Here is a 26,137-nt window from a genome sequence, read left to right on the forward strand (position 1 = left end):
AACAATATTCATTTAGGTTAAAATTTGGCCCTTATTTTGTCAAATTTATAACTTAGTATGCTATTACTTAAGAACTAAGGTTTAAAATGAAAACACAACAATTAGAAATTTTGTATTTTTTATTGAATAACTTTTCTATTTATATTAATGTTATCAATATCACAAAACATTATATTAGGCAGGTATTCAAGTAAAAAAGCCGATAATTCTAAAAAAAATAAAACGAACGCTTTTGGAAAAAATCAAGAAAACACCTTAATAATTAGCAAAAGAAAAAAAATCGAAGAAATTTTTTCAAAAAAATGTTTTTTTTGTTTTTCTGATTTTTTCCAAAAGTGCTCAAATCACAACACTGTGTTCCATAGTTTTGTGTCACCGCTTTCTATTGTGACACAATGAGTAACAGTAAAAACGTACTCTTTTGTCAAATTCAATGAAAAAACAGGAAATAGAAATCTACATTTTTGAACTATTGAAATGAATGACGCACACAAAAATACTTTCTGACCGTCAAACGCATAGATCTCTGATAAAAATACAATACAATTTAAACACCCATACAATTTGGTATACTTTAGGATTTTGTGAGACCAATATTTTATTCGGCATTTCATTTTCCCATCACTAAAATTTCAACGAACCAATGAGATTCCAGATTTGAGTTTATCACGTGATATTTAGCCAATCAGGGGCGCGGGATGGTTTGATGTTTAGTGATGTGAAATGCCGTAATTTTATTTTGTTATTTAGGCTTTCTTTTCTTCTTCTTTCTTTTCCGCTTCTGGGGCGGGGGTTGGGAGTTCAGGGTACTCTAATTTGGCACCATCTTCGCAGGTGAAGATCGGACAGCAGCCGGGGAAGGGCGCGGTCTTGTTGGTCTTGTCTGGAAGTAGAAATAAGTTGAATTAGTATGAATGTGAATAACATATGTATATACTTAAATTCTAATAGTATAGTATGTTTTTAGAAGTATATTTGTTATAGAAAGCTTATCAATATCTTGCAATAAGATATCGAACCTGCAATCTCCGTACCAATTTAATCACATGTATTTTTTACAGTACGCCTAAGGATTTTTCAACTAAAATAGAAATCCTGGATTATTATGATTGTTCACTATCGACAAGATAATAACGGTTTTTTATTGACCAGGGTATTGAATCTGGATCAGAAACATTAACAGCTCGACAATTTTTCTATAGATTAATTTCTGAGCAATACAAATAATATAATACCTAATTGGCTAGTTTTAATAAAACTGACCAACATTATCAAATATTATTAGCTATTTTAAATCAATCACTCTTGGTTCCTAAAGACTGACCATCATTTTCAAGTATCGCTTTCAAAATTACACTTGGTTCTAAAAAAATACCATCCAATATAATTTACAAAATTTTATACTAACCAGTATCCAGCTTGCACTTAGGGTTAGCCAGAGGCAGAGGTCCGCAGTCCTCAACGAGCTCCAGCAGCCTTGGAGGAGTGTCCTCGCTGACCACGCAGGTGGAACGACCGCAGAATGGAGCCAGGTCCCATGTGTTGCCAGGCTCGACGGTCGCGCAGCGGGTGGACGCGAAGCACATGCCTGGGAAGTCTGGAGAAAAAAGGGGAGTTTGAAAATTTTTGTTTGGGTGCATCAAAATTATGTATTTGTGGCTTTAACAGGATTTCTGTGGCGTGTGCCACATATACACTTATATCAGATGGTTGTATATACATACATATATGTAGGAGTAGAGACACTAAACTTTTGGGAATGGCTCAAAATATGTTATTTTTGTATATAAAGTCTCTCTTTTGACTGGCTGTATGGATTTGACAAACATTTTCATAAATAAATCTAAATGTATGTAATTAAAATTATTGTAAGTATTCCCCAACCCACACTTGGCCAGCGTGGTGGACTCAAGGCCTAACCGCTCCACCTGTTAGAGGAGTAGGAAACCCTTGCCCTGCAGTGGGACAGTAATGTGTTAAAAACTAATCTTAGATTTTGTTACATTAAAGTAATTTTACCCATAATGATGTTTTTAATTTATCAATATATTTTTTAATGGCCAGTTTCAATGAAACTCACCGCCGTAGCCGTATATCGCCTAGGAGGACATTATTATTTTATTTTTTAACAACCCAATCAGCATTCATAGATTTATATTAGCATTTCTAACTACTCTCTAAAACATAAATCTTTGGCACAAAGAACGTAAGCAGTAATAACTACATAAACATTCTAAAGTACCGCATTGACACTTTCACTCAAAACTAATATTGTCTTAGAACCGTCCACAAGTCGTTAGGCTGCTTACTTTCTAACATTTGCACATAAAGACGATTTCTAATTACCCTATGTCTTTACTTAGTGATAGTAGTATACGCAAATGTTCGATGAAAACATGAGCGATGACTTCTCAAAGTTATGTGTGTATTGGAAATAATTATCACTTGTTATAACGGTGAAGGAAAATATCGTGATGAAACCTTGCATGCCTGAGAGTTCTTTAATACAGTTCTTAAAGGTATGCAAAGTCCCTAATCCTAATAATTGCTCAGAGTTTATTAATTTGCCCAATAGATGGCATGGTCGTCCTCTATTACGTGTGATTACAGTCCGACAACTTAGTAGAAAGCCTTGGGATGTCCGATTTATTGTAGAACATAATAATTAATATTCTGTGTTTATTGCGGGTATAAAGTAGCTTTAGCAAATAAGCCTAGAGCTCAATGATGTGCAAAATTTTGAATTTTGTATGCTTTCAGTCGGATGAATAAGTTGTCGGATATTTTAAACAGTGAAACGTGGGTATATCTCATAAACTTCTGCCTACAATATTGAGTATAAAGTATAATGTTAAGTATGTATAGACGGTGAATCAGTAACTGCAATTCCTTTCACAATTGCATCGTTGCAACGAAGTGAAGGCTTCGAGGCACGAAACACATTCTAAAATTGTTAGCGAGATATAAACTGCACGATTTATAACGATTTATTGAGTGTCAGCTAGAATCGTAATAAAGTGAGGTAAATAAATAACGAAGATGTAACCAGTCTCCATTCGGAATGAGGGACGAATCGGTGGTGTTGGTAGCAGCTCCTTACATAATCAATGATTTATACCTGATATAATTATATTGTTACAACCATTTGGCGATTAAAAAGAGTGGCCAAGAGATTCTTGCCAGCTCTTCTCATTGGCCCTACCTTCCGAACTGGCGGTAAATTCACTCTTTGTATCATTGACTGTCATAAGTGTCAGCATTTGACCTATATGAATAAATGATTTGATTTTGTTTTTTTTTTGAAATCCTTGAATCCACCATGCTGGCCAATTACAATTTTGCTTTAATTCAAGAACTTGTAAGCATGCAAAGTTTCATCAAGGAAAAGGAACAAGTAATAATTATTTCTTATACACACATAACTTTGAAAAGTCGTTGGTGTGTTGCCTTGGGTTCCAACCTTCGAACACTTTCGTGGTTAGGTACTGTATACCAAAGGAAGATAGCAAAAGATTCGGATTGAATCATAGCCTAAAAACAACCCCTAAGCATGTAAAATAGGGGGTGAAATATATACGCAAGTGATTCACCTATTGTTTATATAAGTAGACATTTAAAATGCCATAAAAATACGCAATTTCCACACTAAAATAGATATAAAACAAAAACCGAATCTAATGTTATTTTGTATGTAAAATTCGCACGATTTAACACAACAATAGTGTCAGTTTTTAGATCACGGCCATCACACAATGTATTGTTGTATGTACTATTGTACATATGTACTGTTATGTATTGTTGATGTATGTCAAAGAGTTTAAAAGCGGAACTAGAGACAAGTTTACTAAACTTTTTAGTGAAATGTTTATACTTCTACTAGCTGACCCGGCAAATGTTGTTTTGCTATACTCAATATGCTCAAAAATTTCATTAGAATCGGTCAAGCCGTTTCGGAGGAGTGTGGTAACGAAAACTGTGACGCGAGAATTTTATATATTAGATAGTATTGAAACGATCTTTGGTCTCTGCCTATATCCAATGAGAAAAAGGCATGATTTTACGTGTGAATATCTGCAATATTTTCATCTATTCGTCTGCCAAATTTCAAGCAAATCGGAACAGTAGTTTTGCTGAAAAAGCGTAAAAATATACAGACTAGAAATACTAAATATTAATTTTCTTTTGCATTTATGTAAGTATGGAAGGTTATAAATGTTTTTATTTTTAACGCTTAGCCAATTAACAGTCTAGCAAATGTCTACTTTAATAAATTAACATTTATATAAATAAAAATGAATCACTGAAATGTACGTACGCGCAACTTTTGAACAACTAAACTAAATTAAATAATTATTTAAATTATGTGTGTAAATGTCGGGACAAGGTTTTTATGGGATCAATGGGATCTAAATTATCATTTTTTTTATAGACAAATCCCGCACTAACAATTGCTCTTCTGTCGTGGGGACATTTACAAACATACAAACAACGGACACAAAGTAAAACCAGACCCGAAACAAATATTTTTGGATCGCGCAAAAAAAAATTTCATGTGGGAATCGAACTCACTACCTCCCGACACAAAGATAGTGACATTGCGACCACCTTAACCACTGCGCCACGGTACTCAGTCAAGTTATGTACTATACTCGGACGAAGTCAGTAGTTATAGCTAGTTTAAACCACTTATGTCCAAATAATTGGACTTCTTTTTGTCGTTCCGAGTTAAAAACGCGTTGCCGAGCATTTCCTTATTATCGTAGAGGTCACTAACTGCTACTAACTTCATTCACCTTGAATGAAGAATTAGTCACTCTTTGTCGAAGGATAGATTAGTCGCAGATAAGTGGTAGATAGACTATCAGGAAGATTGTAATAAGTAATGAATTAAAAAAATGTGCGAAAAATGCAACTGTCGAATTCTAGGTTCGATTTCTGGAGGTTGTATTTTTTATTATTTTTGCCGGAATATTGTAAATTTCTACCAGTATTTTAGTACCTAGTATAGAATGTAGACTTACCCTCTTATTCATAAAGACACTATAGCCGTGTTTTAGTTAAAAGGCTACTAAAATATGTTTTCTCTTTTTTATTTCGCGAGTGAAAGAAACAAAACTCTTTACAAGCCTCTCATAACTTCCTATATTTTTATGTAAGAGGATAAGAGCTGTTATATACAAGCAAAAGTTTGTTTATCCGTCTGTTTCGTATTAACTGTTAAATTACTAAACTAATTGAACTGACATTGAGACACACTCTACTTATATCTTGGGACATAAATTGCGTGATGTTACAGGATACTATTGTGCTGATCCTTATTTGTATTAAAGCGTTATAATAAGTATTTAGTACAGACGGAAGACTGAGAGATATTGCAAAAGTGAAAGTGGTCATACATCTAGATCCGAATAAGTGGGACGGTGTAGGGTTGCCAAATGATGGTTTAATTGTAGGTCGGTTGTGGTTGAAAGCAGGGGGGCTGAGACGAATAGAGGGGGTTACTTAATTGTGAAGGAAATAAGGTGCGCTAGAAAATACATAGGATTTTTTTTATGATTGTTTTGTATAGATTTATTTATTTATATAAGATTTTTGCATTTATACTGCCTCTGTAACGCGATAGGAAGTGTATCCGACTAACCAAGAGGTTCCGGGTTCGATTCCCATACAAAGTGCAATAGGTAGGTACATTCGCAAAAGACCAATAGGTATTTTGCGAATGTATATTCAGATTATTCTAAATAGTAGAGAGTTCTAAATAGTAGTAGTAGTAAGTTCTAAGTAATAGTAATACGTAGTTCTAGATAGTCGAGTCATATTGCCGAACAAAACAAACATCTAAATCAATTAAAAATGCAATAATTTTCGATGTAGTGACAACCCTATTATCGTAACAGTTAATCCGAAGACAGATGGAAGTTTTGCAACAAAATTATGCAAGTTACCGTCTTACTTTATATTATTCAACATTAATATTATAAAAGATTTTAAACGACTATTTATTTAACATAAAAAAACGATATCTATGTTATAAATCGTTTATTTATATACGGCTTGAGCATTAATAGTTAATTGTTAAAGTTATCGACACCATTCTTGAAAACAGCTGGGAAAGATTTTTACATGCTATTCGATTAAAATAAAGAGGTACATCACTGCAGCCACCCATCTACGGGCGGTTCTTGCCAAAGTTGCTTAACCCACTGATCGTTTACTAACCGGTGAATAGAACTAGCTATGAGCACTTCTAGGAGTCTATCAAAACAATTAGTAAGGATTGTTTTTATAATCCCCCTATAGTCCACGTGAGACTACCCACGTGAAACAAGGTCACGTGTACGATTCCCGTGTCGTCAGTAGAATAACGTGACATCCGCCTCCTCAATATACTACATAACATGGTTTTAAATAAATTGTGTAGAAACCTACGCGTAAAGGAACATTTATTATGGCCAACAGACTTTAAGACCTAATACACAGATACAATACAAATTTTACTAACATACAAACAACGGACACAAAGTACTACTAACCTCGAAACAAGTCTGGAATGCTCAACTATTTGACCGAGATGAGTATCGAACCCACGACTTCACGGCCCACTGTTAGTGATGTGACGACTACCTTAATCACTGCGCCAAAGAGATATCTCTGTTCTATGATTCTCATAGCCCGGTGAAATGGTATCTCATACGACCAGTGCGAGTTAAGACCCTACCTACACCTTCAGGCATCGCAAGATTAATAAAAGACTTAAAAAAGCACTTAAATAATAAAATAAAAGTCAGTATATAAAAAAAGCAATTTAAAAAAACAATAAAACCCTCATTCCATTTTTAAAATTGACAGGTGGGCGACAGCTGCTCGTTTAAAAAAACGAAATGTCAACATAAATGTCATTTCCGTTATTTAATTAAAAGTTTTTTTTACTTTAACCTTGTCTCTGATTTAAAAAACAAAAAATGTAAGATGTATTAGGTATTATTTAAACAAACTTGGCAAGGAACTCAATAGTAGCCCGGAGTTTGGTAACGTGCCCGGTATATGGCAATACGCTTGCCCGATATTACATGGGACTAAATTAGTAAATATATATTTTTTTTATGTTTAAAAAGAATTCTATGGCGTTAAAGTTACGTTTCCTGGCCTCTGCCTACCCCTATGGGAACAAGGCGTGATTTTATATATGTATGTATGTATGTACGAGTATGTATGTATGAATGCAAATTTTCATTAAAATCGGTTGAGCGGTTTAGCCGTGAAAGCGTAACCGACTTTTGCATTTATAATTTAAGTATGTATTTAATGGTTGTAGACCATTTTATTATTAGTTTTAAAGGTGAAGGATTCCTAAGAATAAGATGTTATAGATCTAGTTTTTTTTTCATTTGCATTGTAAATTGTTTTTTGTTTCAACTACATTAGTCTTTTTATAGTCACTGCATTGATAAACAAAGATTTTAGATTCTTTCTTAGCATGTTCGCAATAAACTCGGAGACTACTACATCAATCTTCGTGTGACTTTCATCAACAGATAGATCAATTCATGGAGTTTTTAGTACACTTGTAATGACCAATTTTTTGTGGAAATTGATTAAAATATGATGATGTTTGTTGTAGATATCTTATTTTATAGTACCGAAAACAGACTGCATTTGGTCAGAAAAAGCAATACAAATCCAGAATGGTCATGAGTATCTATTAAAATAGATAAAAACATAAAGTCCAAAAGATCCTTAAAGATCCTTACAAACATCCCCTGCTTCATTCACATCCATACATGTTGTTATACAGGACCACCGGTTACGAGTTGCACCTGACCTTTTTGCAAAACATCACCGATATGATCTTATATTATTATCAAAATTATAATAATCTAGTTCATCTAAATGATTGATTACTATACTCTATTTTTAAATGTCAAACCACTAGAATAAATTATGTTATTGACATTTTTAGTTTATATTATTATTATACATGGCATTATAACTAAACACGCATTTTTGCAAAATGAAATCAAATTATAATATGTTTATTAGTTTTGACTGCCTGGGGCAGTGGTTTAGGTCACCACACTGCTACCATTGCGTTGGGAGGTCGTAGGTTCGATTCCCACACGGAATCGATCCACAAATTGTTTTGGGTCTGGTTGTACTTTGTGTCCGTTGTTTGCATGTTTGTAAAAGTCCCCGCGACACAAGAGCAATTCTTAGTGTAGGAGTTGTCTTTAACAACAAACAAAGAAATATAATTATATCTAAAAGCTGTAGTTTTTGCGTATAATAATGATGTGTAATGACAATGGCTGTCTTTTGAGGTCAAGGCGAGACTATACAAACAAAAAAATAGCCTATTGCCTATTGTTATATGACAATGGCTCACAAAGACCATGAGTTTGACCCATTTAATTTGAAAATAAATATTTTGACCATAAAAAGAAATAACTTAACTTTTTTTTATATTCATTACTGTCCCACTGCAGGGCAAGGAACTCCTCCCAAATGAGGGGGAGGGGTTAGGCCTTGAGTCCTCCACGCTAGCCAAGTGCGGGTTGGGGACTTTGCATGCCCTCATGATATATCAATAAGACCGAATATTCTAATATAAATTAGACATGACCTAGTGTAGTAGTACTTTTCCTAACCCGGGACTGATTGCGCCACTGAGTCAGATTTGGAGCATCACCAAGCAACATAAAATTAAAATTCGTCTCAGAATCGGTTAAAAGACTTTTTGGCAAAGTTTTTTACGGTTGATGTAATTTTTACATAACTAAAACGTTTAGTAGGTCAGTATGCGTATCACGTAGTTGACAACTAGTGTACGTTAAATTGATGGTCACTATTCAGTACATTGCTGCTTTGATGTACGTGTTAATCACTATCATCTAAGGGAGAAAACTCCTATTGGTCGTAGCGTGATGATATATAGCCTTCCTCGATAAATCGGCTATCTAAGACTGAAAGAATTTTTCGAATCGGACCAGTAGTTTCTGAGATTACAGCGCTCAAACAAACAAACAAACTCTTCAGCTTTATAATATTAGTTAAATTATTCCATAATATCGAAGCTAAAATCCTAAGCATCCTTACAACTCCCACACTTATATACTCCTTACAATATATATACAACAGCGTTCTAAATACATAAGCCCTGTAGTTCTAGAATACTTCAAGGTTTCCATTCACCTGCATTTTGTATGAGTCAGTATATACTCTAGGCCACCAGGAAACAACGATTCTAAGAAAGTTGAATAAAAACGTAACAAAAGCTATTTTTGTAGTGAATTCCTATTTTTTTGTTGGTAACTAATTTGTTAGTTTGTATGAATGTAGGTACAAGACGCTACGTTGATAAGTAAGTAATAAAATGTGGTTTAGTCGTTTCGGAGATGAGACAGAATACACTGACAAAAAATGTAATAATTGTTTTTTTGTTTAAGGCCTATTCTCATATTCCAAATTCCGTTATTATTATGCTTTATTTAAAGATTTTGAAAAACCATAGCTTGCATTAACCGGGAATTGAACCCAAGACTCTTGCATACCCGTGGTCAGAAGTAGCATATACCCAGCCTCAGAGAGTGAAAATTTTTATTTCAAAATGGCGCTTACAACTTTAGGTTTCTAGTTCCAAAAATAATAGTTTATTTTTACAACAAAAAATATATTTTAATGATTTGTTTACAATTAGATGAACAGCAAAGATAAACCACTGGAAGTGCTATAATTAAAATTATATATTTGAAGATCATAGGAAATGCTTAAATAACACAAAACATACATCCTTTTACATATCTTTGAATCAGTAGATCTTATCATTTTAACATCCAAAATGAAGGCTTTTTACATACATACATACATACATACAAACATACACACATACATCTATACTAATATTATAAAGCTGAAGAGTTTGTTTGTTTGTTTGAACGCGCTAATCTCAGGAACTACTGGTCCGATTTGAAAAAATATTACAGTGTTATATAGCCCATTTATCGAGGAAGGCTATAGGCTATATATCATCACGCTACGACCAATAGGAGCAGAGTACCAGTAAAAAACGTTACAAAAACGGGGAAAAATTTCACCCATTCTCTCTTATGTGACGCAAGCGAAGTTGCGCGGATCAGGTAGTACATACATAAAATCACACCTTTAACCCATATCGGTAGGGCACATACGGTGACGTGGCTAAGCGACTATTATCTGAATTGACAACCGGGACCAACGTTTGCGTACCCTCCAAAGCACGGAAACGCAGAATTCGAATAACACTATAACGTCACCCATCTATGGAATGACCGCGCCAAGGTTTGCTTAACTCACAGATTTTTTGCAAACCGCGCTAGTGACCTTTTGAAGATCACCTACAAATTCGTTACAACTAATTATCAACATTATAAGTCTTAAAACCATTAAATATTATTACAAAGGTTACTTAAGGTCAAATAAATTTTCAACGAAAACAGTAATTATTATGTGCAATTACAGTTTAAGACTTCAACAAAAAGTCGCCTTTTGAAACCAGTTTCGGTGCAAAAAGATGGCACAGGGTTGTCCCTTTTGACTGTCAATTATATGGTATATATGGTCATTTTGATGTGGGTTTTTAGGGATCATAAATTGAAGTGTAGGGCCTTTTTTGTGTTATTTCTGATATATTAGCATTAGGCTTCGGGTTTGTCTGAGTTTGGATAAGTTCATAATGTATGACAAGATGTATGGATGTGAATGGAGCAATAGAAGTTTATAAGGATCAGAGACCAAAGAACACCACTTGGGTGTTCTTTGGTCTCTGCCTACATGAATATGGGAAAAAGAAGTGATTTTATGCATGTACCAGAGGTCGCTCGCGACTTCGTCTGCGTGGAAACCCCTCCTGCGTAAATCTTGATCCCTCGGAAACTCTGGGATAAAAATTCTGGGTCTTCAGCTACCTATATATCAAATTTCATCGTAGATGGTTACGTACTATATGCGTGAAAGAGTAACAAACATCCATACGTACTCACAAACTGTCGCATTTCTAATATTAGTAGGATTTCCCGGACTAATGTGTCTCTCTTTCCAATATCAATGAAATATAGACAAATATAGTTAAGCGATAGTTAGATATAGTTATTGCGGCGAGTCGACCACGTTAACCACTGCGCCAAACGTGCAGTCAATATACGTACCCTACTTGGTACATATTATATGTACATACATAATGATACCTTTAAAGGAACATCCGTTATTTCAAAAAACATGAACTGAGTCAACTACCAAATAAGCAAGCACATGTGTTGAAATAAGGCGAAGGGAAATCTCGATTTCGAAATTTCACGACGAAATTTTTAACAAAAGTAATTGTTTATTCTTTAGCCGTGGTAAATGTTTTTTTGTTTATTTATTGTATGGTTAGTAGTAGTATCAAAGTGTATTTAAAACAAAGAAGAACTTTTAATTTTGCAACTTTCCATTACGATGTTTTCCTTTAACGTTGTAACAATTGATAACTAATTTAAGATTTTTTAAATTCTTTCTTCTCGGGAGGCTATCATGTATCTCAGTTCATAACTATTTGAAAGGCACTATGCTGTTCCCCTGTTTTGTCCCTTAGATTATAGTGATTAACACGTTACGTCGAAGAAGCAACGTACTGAATAGTGACCATCAATTTGACGTACACTAGTTGTCAACTGAGATACGTGATACGCATACTTGATGTAAAGTCCCCAACCCGCACTTGGTTAGCGTTAAGGCCTAATCCCTCCCTCGTTTGGGAGACCTTTGGCCAGCGTGGGATAGTCTTGGGCTAAAATAATTTCTGAGTAAATTGCAACCATACTTAGAGGAAACCCTTGCCCAGCAGTGAGACACAAATGGGTTAAAAAAGTTTTAGAGAAAATCGTAACCATAGCGGGGTACTGTGTTTCAAAACATATAGTGATGAATCATGCAATTCGTTCCGACTTCAACAAAAGATGAATCACTCAATTTGTATGCAAACAAATGAATTTCAGTGTTAAACAAATTTTTGTGAAAGTGTATAAAAAGCTGAACAAATTCGTGAAAGGCTAACATTTGTAAAAGTGAGAGGTTCTTTTTAAAAGCTACGCATCACGGTATAATGTACACATTAGTCTCCTTTTACTGAATAGTCTAATTTAAATTTCTTAGTATCATTTGTAATAGAAAAAAAAAATAACTACTGTCTAACAACTTAGTAGAGAGCCTTATATGCAAGGTTCGGCAAAATATATACTAGATGAAAGCTCGAGTGAATTTTCCTACGGCAATCACGCCAATGCCGTATCTATACTAATATAATAAAGCTGAAGAGTTTGTTTGTTTGTTTGAACACGCTAATCTCAGGAACTACTGGTCCGATTTGATAAATTCTTTCAGTGTTAGATAGCCCATTTATCGAGGAAGGCTATAGGCTATATAACATCACGCTACGGTCATTAGGAGCGGAGTAGCAACGAAAAATGTTACAAAAACGGGGAAAATTTTGACCCATTCTCTTAGGTGACGCAAGCGAAGTTGCGCGGGTCAGCTAGTCAATGATAAGATTTCTCATAAACAATATTTTTTTAATGTTTCGTTATTCATATAACGTCGTATTATCGTATATACTTTATCCTCATAATATTTTTCAAAAAGATCGAGTCTACCGTGCCCCGTGACGAAATTATTAGTAGGTATAGCTATTGCTAGATGGATAGTATTTTTTTTATCAATTCCGTGATCAAGAATCAAATGGCTGATCAATGTCGCAATTTACAATGACATCGGCGATCATTCGTGATTGTACGCATCGAGCATAGAGCCGGGCTTGCAACACATCCTACTTTACGAGTAGTTACGACAGTGCAAGCCAACGCTTGCGACACTGATCGCTTCCTTTTTGTTAATTACTTGGCAACAATTACCCCCGGTTTCTGTGCACATTTAGCGGTAGTTTATCTATTCAATAGCGTTGTTTTTGTGCGAGTTTTGACGCTATTGAATAGATAAACTACCGTCAAATGTACCTCAGAAACCGGGGGTTACTCTGTTACTGCATTTACCTGCAGTACCTATCCTAAGGCGCCCATAGCCAGTTGTGCTCACCGGTCGGTAAACGATCTGCGGGCTAAACACACCTTGGCGCGGTCATTCTATAGATAGGTGTCCGCTTAGTGGTATTTGAACTGAGCGTCTCCGTGCTTTGAAGAACACGTAAAAACTCGGTCCCGGGTGTTGTCTACTAAGATAACAGTCGTTAAGCCACGTCAAAGGCCTGCGGTCGGCTTGAACAACTTTGACACTAGGTTGAACACAACCATACGATAAAATGTATGTTTGTTGCTCTTTCACGAAAAACCATTGGACAAATTTTAATAAAATTGATTATATTGATAGCGTAAAAGATACTTTTTACCCCGAAATTATCTATACTAATATTATAAAGCTGAAGAGTTTGTTTGTTTGTTTGAACGCGCTAATCTCAGGAACTACTGTACCGATTTGAAAAATTCTTTCAGTGTTAGATAGCACATTTATCGAGGAAGGCTTTAGGCTATATATCATCACGCTACGACCAATAGGAGCAGAGTACCAGTGAAAAATGTTACAAAAACGGGGAAAATTATGATTCTCTTATGTGACGCAAGCGAAGTTGCGCGGGTCAGCTAGTTTTAAATAATAAAAGTAAAAAACATGAATCTGTTTTGATATATCCATTTGGCTAATTAATGAAATTTCCATAAAATTACATAATTTCTCTATTAAATAATAATATTGATGATCATTTAAATAAATTTTGATAAAACAAGTTTCGAACCAGTATTTTAATATATTTTGGTGACCTATTTCATAATGACGATCCACTTTTCGTTGCTATGTTATTCATAATTTTGTATATATTTTTAAAATTCTACAATGATATACCAATACATGCTAATTAATCTATACTAATATTATAAACCTGAAGAGTTTGTTTGTTTGTTTGAACGCGCTAATCTCAGGAACTACTGGTCCAATTTTAAAAATTCGTTCCGTGTTAGATAGCCCATTACGGTACGACCAATAGGAGCACAGTACCAATAATAAAGGCTACAGAAACGGGGAGAATTTAGACCCATTCTCTCTTATCTCTTATGTGCGAAACAAGCGAAGTTGCGCGAGTCAGCTAGTTTTAATTAAATTCTGAATCTACAAAAGATTACGACGAATTGAGAATATAATTCTTTTGAAGTCGGTAAAAAAATAAACAAGAAAAGAAATAGTGATGTACCACATGGTATTCATAATCCTCAAGCAATAGTATTAGTATTCATATTATCTAAGTCCCCAATGATCTAATTATTGCCCAGACGATTATATAACGCCAAGTCGTGACTGTATCGTAAACGAGTTAGGCAAGAACTCAGATCGAATTATAGATTAACTAGGTGCGGCTGATCTAGATTTCCAAAGTGCAAAGTTCAGACATAATAGTAGGCGATTATTATTCAGGAAAGTTTTGGATTAAAATGAGGAGTTAGAAATCTCTGTATTTGATATTATAGGAAGGATTCTAATAGAATAACAAATAATTAAAGACGATTTTAGGGTCTATTCAATATAAAGACTCTAAAGTCTATTTTTTTTGTTTTTGAAGGAGATTATTAGACGAGTGCTATAAGTTGGTACTTCCCACGCAAGTGGTTGCAAGTTCGAACCCGAAGCATCACACCGATGACTTTTCCAAGTTATGTGCGTATTAGAAATAATTATCACTTGCTCCAACGGTGAAGGAGAACAATGCTTAAGAGTTCTTTAGAACTGTTCTTGAAGGTATGCAAAGTCCCCACCCAGCACTTGGCCAGCGTGGTGGACTCAATGCCTAACCCCTCCCTCAGGAGTAGACCCTTGCCCAGCAGTGGGACTTTAATGGATTAAATTTATAATCAAAAAAGAAACTATTATATTTTTAACCATCGTACTATGAACGACACGCGATGACATGAAAAATGTTTTTTTAATTTAAGCAATGACAAAGAACTTGTTATGCATCGGAGCATTTTTACCCTTGGCCGAGTAACTTTTAAATATAATTCCTTGGCCTTAGTCAAAATGGTCATTATGATATGGTCAAGTTAATGTTTTCCTCTTATTTATTTTGTAGTTGTTATGTAAGGAACAATCAAATTTTAACATAAAACTACTCTTATTTCGATTTTAGTTTCAATTGTATGGGTCAGTAAAATACTAAGCCACGTCAAAGGCCTTCGGGCGGCTTGAACAACTTTGACACTAGGCTGACCACTAACCATACGATAAGAAGAAGAAGTAAAATACTATACTACGGTTATTGTGGTGAGACGACCACTTTAACCACTGCGCCAAACGTGTGTAAATATTAAGGATTTGAGACTTTCAGTGGACCAATTGCAATATTAGCAAGGAATTTGGTATAATATCGCTTATTTACAGGACTTATAGTTATTTAATTGTATGCTGAAGCTTATATAAGACAAAAAACTTAAGTAAAATTGTTTAAATGACATTTTGAAATGTCTTTACTTAATTTGAGTTATAATAATAAAATATTTTACAAGTCACATCCGGATTTCGTCGCCCTTTAAAATATCATGTACTTTATTAATAAGTATCTACTTCCTTATTCAATTTAAAAATGGCCGTTTCGAGGATATAAAGCAAGTAATTATTATGACATTTCCTTTTTTGTATTATGTTATTTTTAAAATTAACTTCAATTTCACACCAAAATAACTACTGTAGGTCATTTCCTGACAAAAATTATTTCATAGTTCATCGACTTTGTATTGGAATTAACTATCGAAATGATTGTAATATATTTCATGCATTCCTTCATCATTAGTTAGCAGTTTTACATGCATTTTTTCAGGAGTATTATTTTCATAAATACATACGTAAAATCACGCCTTATCATAGGAGTAGACAAATACCAGAGAACGCATATTGGTACGATCCTTACAAACTTCCCTTGCTTCATTCACATACATACATGTTGTCATACAGGACCGCCGGTTACGAGTACTACGCACCTGACTTACGAATACTACGCAAGACTTTTTTCAAGACATAAATATGAATAAATTTCATAAATACCAGACATCACTTACCTACTCAAAATGTTTTATAAATAACAAGCAAAAAAATACCACTTAAAGTATCAATTACTTTAACAAGTACCAATTATTCTCTGTTCAACGTAACTGTTATTTCAGGAACTGGTACAACACGCGATGAGACAATAAACCTTTGAAAAAATAACTGATTGACAATTTCACTGTTAAATAATACTGTTACATTGTTAATAGGGCTGCCTGCTAGTAATATTATAAATGCGAAAATTTGTAAAGATGTGTATGTAATTTTTAAGCAAAAATTACTGGTAATACTAATATTATAAATGTGTAATTTTGTGAAGATATTTGTTATTTTTAAGAGCAATAACTACTCAATGGATTCTGACCAAAGTTCGCCCACATATAGTTTTTAAGCTCGGATTATTTTTTATATAATAGAATATGGGAATTAGCGTGAACATGCGTTTTACCTTAGAATGTTTTAATAAACTTGTTACGTAAATATTTTATAATCTATAATAAACTTGAAACGCGAAAGTTTAAAGTTACCTGCCTGGATTTATTTTCAAGCAAATTGTAATATATCTTCTACTTGGATAGATAGAGTATATCTTTACATTTAAGTATGTAAAGAAAAGGAAGTTTCAAAGCTTATATTTCAAGCCACTTTAAAAGAAGGTCACATAACGGATATACGATTACTTCATATATTATATTAATCTTTCGCGCATAATATATTACATAATATAAAAAATTTGAATAAAAGTATATGCAAAATAAATGCATACTGAATTTTAATTTTAAAAAGATAAATGATGCTGGATGCGATTATTAATCTCGGATTATTTCTCAGAATAACTTTATTAATGTGGAGAAATCATCGAAAAAATATTATGAAATAAAAATGGTACAATTATTATTGACTGCACTAGTTTGCTAATCAAAACATATAATACATTAAAACCTTCTTCGAAAATCACCTTATCTACAGATGAAATTCACATAAGATTCCACTTCGTAAATTTACAGTTTAACGCAAACAAAATTAGTGGTGAGATAAGTTTGTTTTGCAGTTATTATTGTATATTATTAATTAATTAATAATTTATGATGGCAGCCTTGAAAAAAAAACAGCTTTTTTAACCCATAAATGTCTCCTCCCAAACCAGTTTGTTAAATATTAATTTTTAATTTGAGCGACAACCCTGCGTGTTGCCAACTCGTCCGTTACTGCCATCTATTACATAAGCGTGACACTTTTTTACACTCTACATCGCGCACGCAACAACATGTCGGATTAATTTACGATACTTTTTTGTTATAATTACTTTAGTTTTCGTAATTGGAGACTAAGTTTGTTATTTAATTTATGATTAAAGATTGGCATAATAAGAGCAGAGAAATGTCTTAAAATTAACTTGAATAGAAATAAGCATAATAAATGCAAAAGCAATCTGTTTGTCTCTTCTTCATGTCTAAACTACTGAACCGATTTGGATGAAATTTTGTACAAAAACATTTAGAAGAAAGGACATACTAGTAATAATATTTCTTCTCCTGGAAATCTAGGAGCGAGAACTATGGCGGGTACTAAACCGTATAACTATAGCAGTTTTTACGCAAACGTAGACGCAGATGTAAGCTAATTCCTGTATGTAAAACCCTTTTATTCTTTCAGCAATTTCGAAGAGCACATCTACTAACAACAGGCAATAAAAAATACTAATAAAAATGATACCAGATCTTAAACTGTAATTTGATTTCAAACAATGTGTATTATTTAAAGTACCTATTGTCGACTCGACACTTGATACATGTAATAGTATATCAATTGAATAAAGTACTTTCACCATGCACTTTTGCATTCGAAGTTAAATATAAATTTATCCCATTCATGTCCAGTTAATATCCAGTCCAGTCCAATTAACAGTTGTTTCTTTTAGTTAGTTATATATCAAAGGAAAGCCGAGCGTATGGTTACAGCGAAAAAGGAAAAAAAAGGAACTAATTTAGCGTTATTTTGAATGAAATTATGGACTTCTAAATACTGATAAATTTATCCCATTAATGTCCCACTGCTGGGCAAGGTTCTGCTCCCGTAATGAGGGACGGGTTAGGCCTAGAGTCCACCACGCTGGCCAATAGCGGGTTGGGGACTTTGCATACCTTCTAGAACTGTTCTAAAGAACTCTCAGGCATGCAATGCATCACAATGTTTTCCTTCAACAACAAGTAATAATTATTTCTAATACACACATAACTTCTAAGTCATTGGTGTGTTGCCTCGGGTTTGAACGTAAAACTTAACGAATTATTTCAAAGATATTTCAAAGTCTGTGATAATCCTTCAATATTAAGACCGTAGGAATATTTCCTTAACGAAAACAATGCATTATTCACACAAACACAAAGGTGTCCATTCTCTAAACAAAATAAAAATATAGGACTCGCTATGAGAACTCCTTTGTTCTAAGTCAAACGATTGTCAACATTCTATGGGTACTAAATATGATACTAAAGTAAGCTTTGTATAAAGTACTTACAGATATTTTATTTCATAACAAATAAATTATTTTTCAAAAATACTAAGCACTTCCATATTTTGTTACACATTTTAGGAACTCTTACTTTTCAAACTTTATCTAAACACTATCAACAAATCAAAATTTTAAAATAATTCGTATCAGAGTAACCATATTTAAACTTTGCCAAAGACTATTTACAATTCCAAATTCAAAAAACTATTTATTTTTCTATATTTTTTTTATTTGTGTAACTTTTTTTTTAATTATAAGGAAGTTTGTTTTTAAGTTACGTTCAGAAATGCCACTTGCGTGTAAATAAACATTTTTATCGCAACTTGAAAGTTACTTGGTGGAAATAATTCGATCGAATGGCGGTTGATTGCGTGTGATCGTTGCACTTTTCCAGAACGTTCGATGTACATTCTAATCACGGATTAAGACATAATCAATGTCAAATTAAAACTGTAGTAAAAATAAGTTTAAAAAACTTTATAGGTTTACGTTTCATGAATTCTAATTGCAGTTTTCTTAGAACAGTTTTTCGCAATCGTTTCTGTGTTGCAAACAGGTTTAATTAAAAACTAGATTTACTTCGAAATGCAATAACACGGTTTATTTTCCAAAACCTTTTTTAGACTAACTTTTGATTTTTTTGTAAACTTTCTGACAAATAGCTTTAAAGTTTTGTATTTAATTTTACGGAAACAAAATTTCAGGAATCAAATCAGTACTTAACATAAACATTAAATAAAACTTTATTTTTTATAAAAACTACTCATAAAATTTAAGCTCATTAGATTTATACTTTTTAAAAATAATAATTTTGACTTTTATTCTTTACAAAATCTAGATCAAAATATTATTCGTGAATTCTATCACAAAGGATTTGAAATTACGTTTCATTAAAAATCATTTAATTTTTTAGGCACTGACCAAAAAATCCATACAGCCTATCAAAACAGTCCTTCATAAAATTATTATCCTAAAAATAACACTAACCTCTTAAAACATCAGCGGGAATCAATCTCCTGAAGGTTTTAGGCCTCTCTTCCTCCTTTTTCTCTTCAGCGGCAAAAGCCAGAGCGAAAACCGCGAATGCAACGAAATACTTCATTTTGAGCACCTTACGAATGCCTTTAAAAAATAAAAGAGGAATAAATTTACGCGCGCTTTTTTTGACAGGTCAGCGTAATGGCCGCTGCGAGACTGAGTCAAAATGAACGTTTTGCCGCCTTTTTATGGCCGATGACAGGCGGGGAGTGAATGGCAAGATCGTTGGGGTATTATTTTTTTTACACGCCTCTCAGGGTTGGCTTTTGTTGCGAAATTTTTATTATTTTTTATGATGTTATCGATGTATGTGACACATCGGTTGTGGTTCAAGAAGGGCATGAGATTACCTCAATTTAAATGCACTTATGACTTTTTGGGATTAAATTATTTTTATAAACAATTTCGAATGAAGATTTTGATGTTTGGATGTGAATGAGGCAAGGGAAGTTTGTAAGGATCGTACCAAGTGGGTTTTTTTATATATCTGCCTACCACTATAGGAAAATGACGTAATAATATGCATGTATAAACAAACAATTTTCTGCAGGCTGCTTCGGATGCTGACATTAATGTAATGATTTCTAATTTTAATGTACTTGAATAACGTTAAAGTTTGTAAAGATCGTAGCAAATACCGATTTTTGGTCTCAGCCTACCATAGTCGCAAATGGGAAAAAGGAATAATTGTACTTACCTATATATGTATGTATGTAACGCCTTAGTGTCAGACAGTAAACTAACATTGTCTTCTAATAAATAACTAAATACGATTGCACAAAATATTAAGTACGTACCTTTAACAGAAAAAGAGCGTAACTCCACATCAATATATGATCACATAAGTCTTTAATACTTTGATGCAAAATGCATTCTAATCCTACCTAAGGTTTTTAAAAGTTTTTTTTTTGTATAAGGCGCATGACATTATGCCTTTGATATATTATTTATGGTTATTCTTTTCTGCTTATGCAGGCTTCCAAATCAATAAAGTTTAAATTAATTTATTAGTTTGACTTTAATCTTTTGGCAGGTCCGGCTCATTGTTCTGGTTGAATTCGAAATATATTTTTTTAATATTGTAGTCTGGACGTTAGTGTATACAACTGCTTATTATAAGGTCTCGGGTTCGATTCCCCGGTCGGTCAGTGGTATGGGTCTTTTCTAATTTATTTTAGAATATTTATCAATACCTAGTAGCCTAGAGTTTGGTTTGCTCGGTAAATGGCAATAAGTTCACCCCCTTATCTAAATCAATACTTATCCCGGGAAATCTTTTGGAAAGAAAGTCATTTGTGGAAGCCGTAGTATAACTACCTGTATCTTATATCGATGGACAACACACACACGGTCATCTGATTTCAAACTAAGCCGAGCTTGTACTGTCACCAGATAACTGATAAACATACTTATATACTTCTAAATACACACTTATATATTACTCATCACACAAATATTTGTCCTGGATGGAAGCCACTACATGCGGCGCTACGGTCATTGCGGCGAGGTAACCACGCTAAACGATCGCAGTTTAGAACCACATTAATGTAATTTATCTATACTAATATTATAAAGCTGAAGAGTTTGTTTGATTGTTTGTTTGTTTGAACGCGCTAATATAGGGAACTGCTAGCCCGATTTGAAAAATTCTTTCAGTGTTAAATAGACCATTTATCAAGGAAGGCTATAGGCTATATATCATCACGGTACGACTAATAGGAGCAGAGCAGAAATAAAAAATGTTACAAAAACGGGGAAAATTTTGACCCATTCTCTTATATGACGCAAGCGAAGTTGCGCGGGTCAGCTAGTACGAGATATTTATTAACGTAGGAGTTTACCTAGAATTACTAACGTTATCTTCCATTCCTAAACACTATGACTCATACAATCTATCTGACCGACAACGTTGTAAAGAGCACAGTTTATCTCGATTATAAATTAATATTTTAAATGTCTGAATGTAGAGAATCGCTCTACAGTTGAAATCTAAAAATCTATATCTTACAAAAAAAAATCTCGTGTTACAATGTCCGTTCCTGTACTCCTCCAAAATGGCTTGACCGATTCTCATTGAGCATATTGAGTAGGTCTGAGAATCGGCCAAGATCTATCTTTCATACCAATAAGTGACACTACTTTTAAAAAAAAATAATTTATATGGCAAAACAACGTTTGCCGTGTCAGCTAGTAAGTTAGTACTCAAAGATGACTGACATACCCCCGTTTTCTGAGGTACATTTAACGGTAGTTTATATTATATTCAATAGCGTTTTTTATATGAGTTTTAACGCTACTGAATCGATAAACTACCGTTAAATGTACCTCAGAAACTGGGGGATAGTGATTTATCAACGTACAGCCCAAACCACTGGACAGATCGGCCTGAAATTTGGCATGCAGGTAGATGTTATGACGTAGGCATCTACTAAGAAAGGATTTTGATCAATTCTACCCCAAAGGAGATAAAATAGGGGATGAAAGTTTGCATGAAAATTCGCAAACCTCGCGGACGAAGTTGTGAGCAAAAGCTAGTATAAGCATATTATTACGACTCGTGACAAGGAAACAAAAGCATAAACGCCTAATACAACAAATGAAAGGGAAAGTTATCGACTGTGTGAATCATTTTATAAACAAACACTTTCGTGTTCTTCATATGTAAGTATGAAATCATCACTGGTTCAATCCATATATTCTATACTAATAACTGCACGTTTCTTCATTGCTCGTGGCTTAGTTAACAACAGCCGCGCGGATCGATCTTTGAGGTTAAGCTACGCTTGCCGAGGTTGTTCAGTGTATGGGTGCCCATCTTTTCTATTAACAACAGCCGCGCGGATCGATCTCTGAGATTAAGCTACGCTTGCCGAGATTGTTCTGGCGATGGGTGACCATCTTGTCCGTGTTTCGAAAGGCACGTTGAATTGTGGAACCCGGCTGTCATTTTCAAAGCCCTTAGACAGTCGTTAACAGTAGTCAGAAGCTTGAATGTCTGATAACCAGTCTCACCGAAGGGTATCGTGTTATAACCCAGGTAACTGGGTTGTGGCAGTCCGATAGGCAGTCGCTTCATGTAAAATATTGGTATTCAGCTGCATCCGGTGAGACTGGAAGCCGACTTTAACATAGTAGGAAGAAAAGCTAGGTTGATAACTGCACTTTTGGCGCTGTGGTTACCATAGTCACCTCGCCGCAATAATCGTTGCGCCGCGTGTGATGGGTTCGAATCCTACGCGGGACAAATATTGGTGTGAAGAGCACGAGTATTATTTGTTCTGAGCCTGGTTGTAAAGTTATCTATGTTTATCAGTTATTTGGTTACAATACGCTAATACTAAGCTCTGCTTAGTTTGGAATCAGATGGCCGTGTGTGAGTTGCCCATGTCGATTCCAGAAATTATTAATTTTTTCCGTCTTTATCTAAAAAAACTACTGATAAAATCGTTAAGTTTAACATAATTTCCGCCATGTTTCCTTATTAGTTACTGTGTGAATTAAAATTTTTTAATAGTGTTATAAAATAAACTACTTATTCTTTCAACTGGCCTTATTCTCAAACAAACTGGCGTTTAAAAGAAGCAGGTTGTGTCAAATAACAGTTGTTAATAATAGTTTATATCAAAGGAATGCCGAACATGGTTACAGCGCCTCTAGTGGCGTGAAATGGAACTAATTTAGACTGAAACTATGGACTTCTAAATACAGAAAAAAATATCCCATTAATGTCCCACTGCTGGGCAAGGATCTCCTCCCGTAATGAGGGAAGATTAGGCCTTTTGTCCTACCTACCAAATAACATACCTAAGTCTGGCTGATAAGTTTTTACAGCTGAACCCATTTTGATGAAATGTAGCTTAAAGAATTATTAACGCGGAAGTTGTTTTTCAAAAATAAAGATAAAGAGTATTAGTATGAGATTCTATTCCCGGTTTTACCAAAAAACAATTACAAAAATACACAATTAAGTTCCTTCACCCAGGTCAAAGGCCACAACATCCTGTAAATCAAAGCTAGAAACGAAATACAATGCAATCAATCGGATCCGCTTGCAAAATAATTAATCGTTTCAGAACTGTTCAACTTTAGTTCCTTTGACACGAAAACTGAATATCTTAGCATTTTATTTACATACTGTATATTGAGTTGTGTACAGGGTGTTGTTATTTAGGAGTTTTAGATATATCGCTTTTGTAGCACGCTGTATAGAGTAGACCTTCAAAAAAATTTATCATGAAAAGATCGATTTATTTACATCCATACTAATATTATAAATGCGAAAGTAACTCTGTCTGTCTGTCTGTCTGTCTGTCTGTCTGCTACTCAATCACGCCTAAACTACTGAACCAATTTGCATGAAATTTGGTATGGAGATAGTTTGATACCCGAGAAAGGACATAGGCTACTTTTTACCCCGGGAAAATGACGCATTTCCCGGGAAAATTCAGGTTTCGCCACCGAAGTCGCGAATAATCAATATTATAATGACATTGAATTAACAAAATTCCGTTGCCATGGCAACTGTTTTAATGACGTATATGCCTTAGCGCGACTTCGTTATACTAAGAGATATAAATAATTTTGAGAATATTTTTCGTTAAAAAAAATCATATTTTATATCATCACGCTGCGACCAATAGGAGCAGAGTAGGTAACAGTAAAAAGTGTTACAAAAATATGGAAAATTCTGACCCATTCTCTCTTATATGACGCAAGCGAAGTTGCGCGGGTCAGCTAGTAATATATAAAACTCTTCCGTTACTGAGGGACTGACTGATGGACAACGCACAGTTAAAACTACTACCTTAATAAGTATAGCGTTTTTTTTTGTATGAGTTTTAACGCTATTGAATAGAAATCTGCCCCTAAATGTACCTCAGAAACCGGGGGTAAGTACCTATAGCGAATAGAGAACGTCACTTGGTACGATCCTTACAAACTTCCTTTGCCTCATTCACATCCATACATCTTGTCATACAGGACCGCCGGTTACGAGTACTGCGATTAATAAAATGCTCTAGTAAATATCATTTATGATTCTTGTTAGTAGTTGTTTGTTTGTTTGAACGCGCTAATCTCTGGAACTACTGGTCCGATTTGAAAAAATCTTTCAGTGTTAGATAGTCCATTTATTGAGGAAGGCTATAGGCTATATTTCATCACGCTACGACTAATAGGAGCGGAGTAGCAACGAAAAATGTTACAAAAACGGGGAAAATGTTGACCCATTCTCTCTTATGCGACGCAAGCGAAGTTGCGCGGGTCAGCTAGTGTAGGATAATACCAAGGTGAAATATAATGTCCGTGTGCGTTCCAACTGATTTAGGGCGCGTTCCCACTATGTCGTAACGATTAATTTATCGTTGGACGACTATCGTCTCTAGCTGTTCCCATTATAACGATTGTTTGTCGTCAAAAAAAATTATCGTTTAGTGACTGTCGTATCTAGCCACTGTCACGATAATCTGTCGTCACTGCAAAAAATGTCGTAGACGACAGTAAGACGTATCGTTTTATATGTGACACCTCCATTTAAACATATAAGCCACGACACTTAAAACTACACGATTATCTGTCGTCACGACATAGTGGAGACGCGCCCTTACTTGTATAATGTCGTTGGTGACTCAGACCTTAATGGAGGGATTAATAAGAAGTACCTTGATTTGTTTGACATTTTGATAAATACAACCAGAAGAGTGTCTGTGCCTTTTTGGTCTAGACTAGGCAGCAATCTAAATGAAATCATGATAAATCTAAATAATATATAACTCAAAGGTAACATACTGGACGGATCGAGCTGAAATTTGGCATACAGGTAGATGTTATGACGTAGGCATCCGCTGAGAAAGGGTTTTTGATTTATTCAACGTCCAAGGGGATAAAGTATGGAATTAAAGTTTGCATGAAAATTTTCAAATGTTCCTAGGTCACAAACCACGCGGGCAAAAGCTAGTCTAAATAATATATATGCATATAACTCAAAGGTAACTGACTGAAATAGTCATCTATCAACACACAGCCCAAACTACTAGACGGATCAGTCTGAAACTCTGCATGCAGGTAAATGTTATGATGTAGGCATCCCTTAAGAAAGAATTTTGATAAATTCTACACCCTCAAAGTCGCATGCAAAAGCTACTATAAAATATAATTGGACAACTCACACACGATCATTTGATTCCAAACTAAGCAGAGCTTGTACTGTAACCGGGTAACTGATAAACATACTTATGTACTTCTAAATACATACTTATATATTTACTTCTAAATACATACTTATATAGATAAATTGACAACCAGACTCAGAACAAATACTTGTGCTTATCACACAAATGTTTGTCCTGGGTGGTATGTAGGTAGCTGAAGACCCGGAATAACACATAGGCTACTTTTTATTCCGGAGTTCTCGGGGATCGGGATTTACACGGGAAGGGTTTCCACGCGAACGAGGTCGCGGGCGGCCTCTAGTAC

At 34.4% G+C, this 26,137-nt stretch overlaps 1 protein-coding gene across 1 annotated transcript; it reads right to left on the minus strand.

The window, feature by feature from the left end:
• Window positions 1-101: 101 nt before the first annotated feature.
• On the minus strand, window positions 102-19,834 carry LOC142984789 (uncharacterized). Its single transcript, XM_076132606.1, has 3 exons — window positions 19,613-19,834; window positions 1,409-1,597; window positions 102-883 (listed from the first exon to the last, which is right to left on the minus strand). Exons 1-3 carry the CDS (start codon window positions 19,725-19,727, stop codon window positions 747-749), a joined length of 441 nt encoding a protein of 146 aa, XP_075988721.1. The 5' UTR covers window positions 19,728-19,834; the 3' UTR covers window positions 102-746.
• Between the last annotated feature and the right edge of the window lie 6,303 nt (window positions 19,835-26,137).

This window comes from Anticarsia gemmatalis, chromosome 28 (assembly GCF_050436995.1).
Source record: "Anticarsia gemmatalis isolate Benzon Research Colony breed Stoneville strain chromosome 28, ilAntGemm2 primary, whole genome shotgun sequence".
NCBI lineage: Eukaryota > Metazoa > Arthropoda > Insecta > Lepidoptera > Erebidae > Anticarsia > Anticarsia gemmatalis.